At 39.9% G+C, this 10,621-nt stretch overlaps 1 protein-coding gene across 1 annotated transcript in view; it reads left to right on the top strand.

Moving 5' to 3' along the window:
- The first annotated feature begins 2,429 nt into the window (after positions 1–2,429).
- Positions 2,430–10,621, top strand: part of LOC125485242 (ethanolamine kinase 1-like) — a 365,364-nt gene continuing 357,172 nt past the window's right edge. Inside the window, exon 1 of the mRNA XM_048607181.1 lies at positions 2,430–2,573. Coding sequence (XP_048463138.1) covers positions 2,430–2,573 — 144 coding nt within the window. The remainder of the gene's footprint in view (positions 2,574–10,621) is intronic.

The raw sequence follows: 10,621 nt of genomic DNA on the forward strand, positions 1-10,621 counted from the left end.
GATAAATGTAATGTGCAAAGTTTTTTTTTTCTTTGTTCATTCATGGGATAGGGGTGTTGCTGGCTAGGCCAGCATTTATTGTCCATCCCTAAGAGCAATTGAGAATCAACCACATTACTGTGGGCTTGGAGTCACATGTAGGCCAGACCAGGTAAGGATAACAGTTTCCTTCCCTAAAGGGCATTTGTGAACCAAATGGGTTTTTCTGACAATAGATTCATGGTCATCATTAGATTCTTAATTCCAGATTTTTATTGAATTCAAATTCCACCATCTGCCATGGTGAGATTCGAGCCCAGGTCCCAAGGTCTCTGGATCTGTGATAATACCACTAGGCCATTGCCTCCCCTAAAGGTATAGGGGAAAAGCAGGAGATTGGATTCAATAATGATTCTCAATTTGCAAGCTAGTCCAAGAATGATGGACCAAATGGCCACTATCAACACCATAACACTTCTGTGATTCTGTGATTTTTCTTGGGGCAGTAAAGATGTAGAGGGGACCCAACAGAAATGTATAAGATTATGAGAGGCACAAATAAGGTGGATTGGAAATCCCTTTTTTCATTAGCACAGGGGTCAATATCCAAAGGGCATTGTTTTAAGTTAAGAGATAGAAGGTTAAGTGAAAGAGTTGTTTTTTGACTCAGAGTGATAGGAGTCTGCAACTTACTGCCTGAAAGGCTGGTCAAATCAGAAACTCTGATAACATTTAATCAGTATTTAGACGTTCACTTGCATTGTCACAGCCTCTAGGGCTATGAGCCAAGACCCAGTAAATGGGATTAATGTAGTCAGATCATTGTCTGCCAGCATGTGCACATGTGCTGAATGGCTTCCTTCTGTGCTGTAAATGTCTATGAAACTGAAAGACTCAAGTCACACAGAAGTGCGGTTGACTCTTAAGAGCCCTCTGAAATGGCCACAAGGAGAATTGGAGATGGTTGACATATGCTGGCTTTACCAATGATACTCCTGGCATCCTGTAAAAAGATAGAGATTACAGAATATTATATAGTCAGAAAGAAATAGACAATTTTAGATCATTTAAAGCAATTGAGCAGAAATAAGGGCAAGTAGAAATAATAGTGTTATAATAGTCTTAACTGTCCAGAGGTATTTGAGGAATTGAGAATAATGACACACACAATGTGGATGATGTTCATAGGGAGCTGTCAGGACTGTGTGCCAAGTCAGAATGCCAAAACTTAATGAGAAAAGTTTCAGTACTAAGCAACAAATCAATATAAGTAAGTGACTTCAAGGTAAGAACCAATGTTAATAATATTGGATTTACAGTCAGAATAAATAAAGAGAAAAATTAAATCAAAATAAAAGATGTTGGAAAAGAAATCTACTAATGCAAACTCAGCATCACGATTGGAGTGTAGTAGTACAACACTATTCTCATTTAATATAAAACCATACATGCTTCATCCTGAATATTCTATGCCCTTTAAATCACTTTCTGTCTGAATGGTCTGTCCATAGCATCACTAGATATTTTGTTTTTTGTTCATGAATCAGACTTGGTACCCTAAACATAGGGAAAGGATGTGTACAATACTTGTCTTGAGTAACAAGGTTGGCGAAGTGGGAGAGCGCACCCATTGTGCACCCAACAGGACGTGGGAGAAATGGCTTCCATTAAATACAATACCTTTACATTGCATCTATGTCCATTTTTGGGGCTTAATAGAAACTAAAACAGGCCGCTGTGTATTTGTATGCTAATGCACTATGGCTGTGCAGAATGTGTCCTCACAATTCTTCAGTGTGGTTGGTTGTTGAGACTTCTTTATAAGCCTGCTGTGTTATGGTTTAGTTCTGCACATCCATGAATGCCATTTCTTGGATGTGGTTGGACAGAGTGTACCCCTCAGGAAATATGATTGGGTGTAGAATAGGCCTGTATATGTCTCGCCAAGAGAGCACATGTTTCATGCACCATTTCATGATCCTCTCTACATTTGGTTTGATGTATGGTTTGAGGTGCATCTCATGCATAATTGTATTCTGCACTGATATGTCTCCTCCAAGGTAGGTTTGGGTGTTGGGTGTAAGTCACAAAATCTTCCTAGGGTGTTCTGGATGTTGAATGCAATCACGGGTTACAATTCTGGTCTCGGTTAGGTATTAAAGTGATTAGAGTCTGAGGGATGCATTTACCAGTACTAAATTATAGTTGGGGGTCATCAGCCCTGAGATAACAAAAGTAGGTTGGACAGCATCGTGGGAAAATGGTGAAGGCATCCTACAAATCTGCTGGCGTTCAAATAACTGTGGGGATATTCCGGATGGTCTTTCCTGCTATAAGGTGGGACTTTGGTCGGTCTTGCCCAGGAGGTCAGTGGCCGGCTCCGGCTGCAATCTAAACACTAGACACGCACAGTGTTGTTCAAACTGCAAGCCAGGGCTTGCCTAGGGAGTATGGAGAGTTTTGCCGTGGCCAGCCCCCTCACAGGAACCAAATATCTTGACATCTATGTGGACGAAAAGGAGCCCAGAAACGGCATTGAAGCGCTCCTGAAAGAATTGCGACCTCTTTGGAAACCGACGGAGATTAAGTTGAAGGCAAGTGAAAACGTGAACTGGATTAAAATTCTGTACTGCTACTACCCAAGGGTAGAGGCAGCCACTAAATATACATTTCACACATATATGAAAGTTTATTACTTGTAGCACTGACTTGAGACTGCATTATCAGATAAGCTGTTCTTACCACAAGAATGACTGTTGAAACAGTCTTCATAAAATCCCAACTCATCTCGCAGATGTATGTTCTGAATGAGATTGACATTGATATTCTGTTTTAAAAGGAATGTACATGTTGCTAAAAAAAAAGTCTTGACATAGTGTGAAGGGCGGAAAGGGAGACTGTAATAGCTGGAAGTTGTACACGAGTATATTTCAATTTAGTTTGGCCGGAGCTGTCAGGGAGACCACTGTAATCCTCCAGTGAATGAGAAAAACTCAGTTGGCAAATCGCAGCCAGAAAGCGTTCAAGGAACTGTTGATGTTTTAAAGGGGAACCTATCTCAGAGATTGCTTCAGTGACATTTTATTGACTTTGTATGCACTAGAAGCAGAAAAGTAAGAAAGACAGCTCTTCTCTTTAAGCCTGTCCTTATACACATGGTTGTGGGGGTGGGGCGAGACTGCAATTTCTAACAAGGGTTATTTTTTGTTTAACCAGTGTTGACATGATGGGCCAAGTGGCCTTCTGCATGGTAGCATCTGTGAAGATGAGTCTGCTTTGAAGAAAAAGATCAATAATACTGCCAAATCCCATTGAGTAGACACGCTGCTGTTTTACTAACAAGTGGATTTGAAATATGTTTTTGAGATTGTCATTTGGTAGGACAAAAAATGAGGATTGCTGAAAAAGACACAGTTCTTCAAAATTTTTTTTTTTATCTTGCACTCATCGGAAAATGTGCAAGAAATACTGTGAAAGTATGTGCATTTCGGTGCCAGTGTGATGCTAAGTGTGTGGCCTGCACTTTCCAAAGACTGGTCAATAATATCAAGCAGCATGTCCCTAAAGCTGTTCACATCAGCTGAGATACTGACAGTGCCCAACCTGCTCATAGTTGTGATTCTGTGATAGGACAGTATTTGATAAATAAACCCATGTTTACCAAGAATTATTTTGTCACCCAATTTAAGATTGACAGGTGGCCTTTTAGTGTAGTCCACTGTGTGTACTGGATGCTGCATGTACTAATACACAGACTGTATCTTTTGCAGACAGAAATAATGCTATGCCTGTTTCAATTTAACAAAATCAGTGACAGTCATTCTCTCAATTTGACCAAAAATTAGTCAACATTCAATTTCAGGGAGTTTTATTAAGGATTTCTCTTTTTTTACCTTTGCTATGTTATCTTACACAATTTTACACAGCTTCCCTCATTATATTTGCTCCCTGCCTCTCTAGCACCCTTCATTCTATTGGGTGATCAGCAATTGTGAAAGTTCTTATCACAGCCAAGTTGCCCCAAGACTTCCAGCACTGGCATCATATTTAAAGTCCAACTGTGCATCAGGTCAAACACTCAGTCAAGAGCTGATCTTTACAGTGCATGTAGTGGGAGGGGAAAAGAAAGGCTTCTGTGGGCATATGGGTGGCACAGGTGACGGTTCACTGCAAATACAAATACCCACATTCATAAATGTGTTGCAAGTGTATTCTCTCATCTTGAACTGGCCTCTTTGCTCCACAGTGGTCCTGGTGGAAGATTGGCAGCATTTTATGTACGCTTGGCCTCTATCATGGGGTTGTGTATTGGAGTCATTCGCCAGAGTTGTGGAAGGTAGTGCTTGTCTCTCAGTAACCATCCTTGTGGGGCATCTGACCCCTGATTTTGCAGGAAAAAGGCATCAAACAGCTCGCGGGGCTGTCAGTGCAGGCTCTGAGATATGGTGCTGGTGATCCCTGATGGAGTGGAACTCTTTTCTATTGATGACTGAACTGTGTTATGATATGGTCCTCTCAAAAATGACATGTGTACAGTCCATCATGGTCTACACGGTGGGAATCCAATTATGTTGGCAAAACCACTCTTTGGTCTGCAGCATTGACCTTGTCATCGGGAGATGAGATAAAGTAGTGTTATCTAGTACAACCTACATTGGTAACAGCCTAGATATATTTATGTGTTCAGGGTTTTGAAATCCCACACAAGTCCCCCGTGGATCCTCTGAAGCAGCAAATTGCACCTTGATGGCCACTGGGATAGAATTTCCACCCACTCCTTCAGGTCGTGTGTCCTACTCCAGCAAATGACACAGTTCTAAAACTGTGTTCCACGACAACCTCTGTCTATGGCATAACTGCCCCTCACTCATCTGTAGGAAATAGCATCAAGGACAATAGACTGGGCATTCCTGTAGCTCCTCCACATCCTGAGGGGGCCTTCAGCTGTGACCTCTTCATGTGAAGGTTTTTGGCAGTCATTGGAGATTACTGCTGGTTCTAGGCTTGCTGATGTATCTGTTCCTCCTTCAGAGCACCACACCACAATGAGTGAAGTTCCTGCTGTGTCTGGTCACAGTTTCAATGAACCTGAATGGGGAATATTAGAAACGGAGCAAGTTCTTTGTAATGAGAAGTTAACATAAACATCATTTACAAATGAAATTTTAATGTATTCATCCATACAGTGAGAAATGGCAGACTCTAAAAAGGAGCGCAATTGAATATTTCCATGTGGACTTTTGACATAGAGGACTTTATTCCAAAAATACAGCACAAGCCTGATGTACAAATATTACTGGAGAATATAAGTGCCATAGGATTACTGAAACTTTGTCCCCCACCCTCCACATCACCCAAGAAAGGCAGTATTGCATCTGGGAGTATGCTGGGAAATATTTACAGTTCAAGGTGAAAGGAATTCAGCTCCATACCCTTGTGCAGATTATAAGATCTCAGATTATTTTTGTGAACCGTGAGCTGCAGGTAATACTTTTAAGATAACAAGGTGTAGAGCTGGATGAACACAGCAGGCCAAGCAGCATCAGAGGAGCAGGAAAGCTGATGTTTCGGGCCTAGACCCTTCTTCAGCTCTATACCTTGTTATCTCAGATTCTCCAGCATCTGCAGTTCCTGCTATCTCGGTAATACTTTTAAGTTTGCTTGCAATTAATCCTGTTTCATAGAAATGAATATGATAAATTTGTAATAACTAATGACATGGCTACAGAGAGAGGTTGAGTGAGTGGGCAAAGCTGTGACGAATGGTGTATAATTGAAGAAAATGTGAAATTGTGCATGCAGCAGGAAGAATAACGGTATGTTTTCTAAATGGTGCGATACTGCAGAGCTCTGAGGTGCAAAGGAATCTGGGTATCCTTGTGCATGGATCTCAAAAGATTAGTGTGCAGGTACAAGGAGTAATTAGAAAGGCTAAAATAATTCTATGATTCTATATAATATAATTGCTTATTGCAAGGAAAAGTAAGAAGATTACAGGCTGGATTGATCTGGCCCCTAAATGACGTGAGTACTAATGAGTTAATTGGGAAAGTACAGCAAGTTCAGAAAAATTAGATTCTTGAAAAAAATGTACGATACTGCAACCAAGCTTTGAACTTTTCTCACCTTCCAGGAAAACAGATATTCAGGCCAGTGACAAACTAAGTCCCTTAAATGACCAATAATTGACCATTCAATTGTCTTAATTGGTGGTGAGTTGAGTAGATCACCAATGGACCTTCTTGTCCTTCTTAAGGATGGCAAGAAGGGGGTGAGTATCTCTTCAGGGCCAACTCACCCACATTTTGCCTTTCTTGCCATCTCCGAGGAGCGCAAAATTGCACTCGTAGGATGAATTTCAATTTTAAAACTGCATATATAATGCAGATTAGATGTTTGCCTAAACACAAACTTGAATAAATCTGATGCAATTTAAAACTCTGCTCCCCTTGTTCTTATTGTGTTAGGATCTTGATGGAAATAGTGCACTGGAAATCAAGCTCCACTATTCCACAAGTCATCCAAATATGAAATATGTCCAGTTTAATCACTATTAATGTTTGGATGTGATCACTATCAAAGATAAAAGAGACCTAAATTTTTTTTATTAATATAAACAAGAAATAAAAGTGTATTTATTATAACAAATGTATCCCTCAATATGTGACAAAATGAATAATTAATTAGTAATAAGCAAACTTGAACTATACTCCAGTAAGTTCAATATGCTCTTGTTTATTCACAGGTAGAATAGACAGAAAATGATGAGACAAACAGTTTTTCAGGAATTTGGTTGGTGGAAAATGTAGGCAAAAAGGGAACAAAGTTTGCAGATTAAGAGTCGAAAGCAAAAGAGGAGCTGAGGTGATTTTCTCCTCATGGCAATCACTTTGTTGTCAACTGCAGTGGTTTTCAATTCAGTGGCTGGTCAGATAAATCCAGGACTTGACTTGAGTTAGGACATTTTCTCTTTGCACAGTCTTTGAGGGTTATTTCTTTTCCACTCAGAGAGAGAGAGAGAAAGAGAGACAGAGAGACTGACCTCACTTGCTTGCAGGCTTTTGGAGCTCTGACAGCCAACTAATAGCTACTTAGAACCAATCCAAAAGCTTTTTCTTGGCAGTTTCTTTCTTTCAATCCAAAGACACCTTGTGCTTATCTGTCTCACAAAAGTATCAAATACAGTTTCATCAAATCTTACATGCTTTTGTGTAACCAATGAGTGAACTGTTCTCCTTTTGCTGCATTACTAAAAACAACTTGTTTCTTTCCCTGCAACACAGCAGCCCAAGTTTCCAATGACCAATAATATATACAATATACATTAATAATATTCTTACAGCAGGTATCAAGTTCCATTCATCTATCACTCTTGTGCTCACCTACATTGGCTCCTGAGCCAGCAACAGCTTTGATTTTAAACATCTCACCATCGTTTTCAAAATCCTTTTCTGGCCTCACCCTTGCCTGCCTGTCTATTCTTTTCCGGTCCCACAATTATTCATGGTGTTTGTATTCATAATTCTATTTAATGAATATCCCTGACTTTAATTGTTCAACCATCAGTGCCCTCAGTTGCTTAGGCTGTTAAGTGCTGTAAATCATCCCAATGTCTCTCCAGCTCTTTATCTCACTGTCCTCATTTAAGACATTCCTAAACACTACTCCTTTGACCAAACTTTCCATGACCCCAGTGTCATACTAAACTTTATAATAGTTCTACAAAGTGCCTTGGTACGGTATGTTTTATTACATTAAATATGTAATTTTAATAAAATTCACTGCATGTATCATGGATCCCTCTAATTTAAGACATCTCTTCTGAGAGAGCACTGTCATATAAAATGATGAACATTTGCTTGAAAGATTTGTCTAAACAGAAGATCACCTGCTGAACACGACCAGCACCTACCCAGGCTCTGAGTGACAGATTAGGGCGAGGAAACTATGCAGCACCTTAATCAATATTATCTGATGTCAAAGAGCCTAATGAATGTACTTTCAAAAGTTTCAGTGCAGTACTTAATTCAATTCAAATGTTGTCTGTTCAGAAATTATAGGTCCTTTGCTCATTCATTAAAAATCTCACGCAAATACATATCTAACAATGAGTTAATAAAAATAAAAATAAAACTACATAATAAACAATGAATAATGTAAAATGCCATGTGTATGCAGTTCAGTACCATCTCATCTCTAGGTGCAAAAGCAACACACAGACAAATTCCTCTTCTTGGCTTCCTCTTTGTTTTCAGAACAAATGTCAAAGACTGACTGATAAAATTGTGAAAAACATGACTTTTTAACATGCCAGCTATCTGGAATTATGAAAATATGATCAACAAACTCTTCAAAGCAATCTGCTTCCGTGTCATTTTAGCAATTGGCAATATCCCTGCTGTCCATCTTGTTGGATAAACCAAAGTCTACCACACAGGTCATTGCAAATACAGAACTGTTGAACTGTGATGCAATTGATTTCTATTAATGTACTAAAATCCACAGACATGTACAACGTGTGGAATCCTTCCAGTTTTGTACAGAGTGGGCACTGACAAGATTGGGAGAATGGCCAGTGAAGACCTTTGTATCATCAAAGCAAATAATCCCATTTTCCAACCAGGCGTTGAATGGTGAGATGAGATTCTCACTAGTAGGCAGTGAGAGGGCTATTTTCATGTAGGAATTAGGAATTAGTTTTTGTTGTCATGTGTACTCAAGTACAAAAGTACAAGAGTACAGTGAAATGTGTACAATTTCGCCACACACAGCGTCATCTTAGGTACAAAGTACCTAGTTACAAATCTTAGATACTGAAATAGAATAGGTACAAAAGAAGGGAAATAAATAAAAAAGCTAAAGTTCTACTTTATAGTTCTTCAAAGCATAAATTAGAAAAATAAAGAAATAAAGTTAAAACATAGACATGACAGTCCTTCTAAAGGCCTGCACTCAGTTTGCACTGGGGCTTCCTACACGTGGTCTATTTCTCCCCCACACTGGGCCGACCCCAACCAGACTTGCAAGCCTCTGACCACCATCTGTGACAGGCTGACCACACCAGCCCCCAGTCTGCTGACTGCCAGCTGCCCCGCTCTGGGCCTCCAGCCCAATAGCATGTCATAACGCCCTCATTATTATGTTATCCCACCTCATTGATATGCAGTTTCCCATTCTCTGCTCACTGCATAGTAACTAGATTCTGCATTCTCAGCTATTACCCTGATGTACTTATGTAAGGTATGATTTATCTGGTTAGCACACAAAACAGTACTTTTCACTGTCTCTCAGTACACGTGACAATAATAAAGCAAATCAAATCAAATGGCAACAATTCCCGACATGAAAGGTAGAATGGTAACTTCTTGATTCCAGATCTAGACCACTATCAGTCACCAACATTTTGAGGCACACTCCATGGGCAGCGACTGCACATTTCCCCCATTCAACTGGATGTCCAGGTTCCATTGGCAAAGTGGGGTGCCAATTACCCTCAGTTTGAAATATATGGGGCAAATAAACCACCCTGTTCAGGGCAACTGTGGACTGCGAGCACTTGACCAGGTGTACCACTGGGCTCAACAAATGGTGCTGACACCAAAAATCCCAGAAGCTCCAAATGCTTGCCCCTGTAGTGAGTGGGAGAATACAATGAGCAGGGCACCAGGAGGTCATGCTGCCTAGGTAATAAGGTAAGTTCAGGAAGATAATTTGTCTGTCTTATCACTCCAAATCTCACTCGAACTCATCAGCCTAATCAGTCATTGAAGAGTTATAGAAAGTCAGAGGAAGAAATAATAGAAATGGAGAAGGGTTTCTAGAGGTAAGGCTAAGAAAGTGTTAGCCTTGATGAGCTTAGCAATGATAATCTCAGGTGAAATACATGAAAAGAAGGATGCTAATGAAGTACCAGATTCATATGAAGACACTGAAAACTCTTTTTGATGATGTGCAGTAAGATGGTGGCAGAGTTTACTCCTATCCATGCTGGTAACATTAGAGAGGGCCTCACAACAATGCAGATTAGGCTGGAGACAATGATAACTGCAGAAATCTCTGCTTTGACCTAAAGAACACACCAGGCTTTGAATGGTGACTTCAAGGTCCTGGATGATAGTTAATTAATAATACTGTATGATCTGTTTGGTTGCAAATCATTGTTACCCTGTATCCTAAAGCCATAATCGGTGGGACAGGAGGAAATGACTGACAACTTGACAGATTCTTAGGTGGCAGCATCGCTGTCTCTTCAGATACTTTCATAGGTAAAATAAGTCAATAGGTCAAGATATGAAGAGTCTAAGCCAGAGTAGTATTCAGTAATGGGCCAATAAGTAAACATGAGAGAAGAGCCAACCTCTCTTCAACACATTCGTAGTGTTATAGAGCAACGTTCCATATTGTGGAGCAATGTTGTGAGTGGCCCTTAGAAATATCAGGAATAAGATGAAGGAATTGTGAAACAATATTTAGTGAATGCTGAAGGAAACCCCAGGCTTTCACAAGGGTTTTAAAATCTTCCCTTCCAATTGGCATAGTATTGGTTCAATTTAAATTTGAGTGCAATTTTGATCCTTGTTATTTTCCTCAGCTTCATTAATGTTGCCTCTAATGTGGGAAAACACAATTGTATTCGATATCC

This window comes from Rhincodon typus, chromosome 17 (genome assembly GCF_021869965.1).
Source record: "Rhincodon typus isolate 14 chromosome 17, sRhiTyp1.1, whole genome shotgun sequence".
Taxonomy (NCBI): Eukaryota; Metazoa; Chordata; class Chondrichthyes; order Orectolobiformes; family Rhincodontidae; genus Rhincodon; species Rhincodon typus.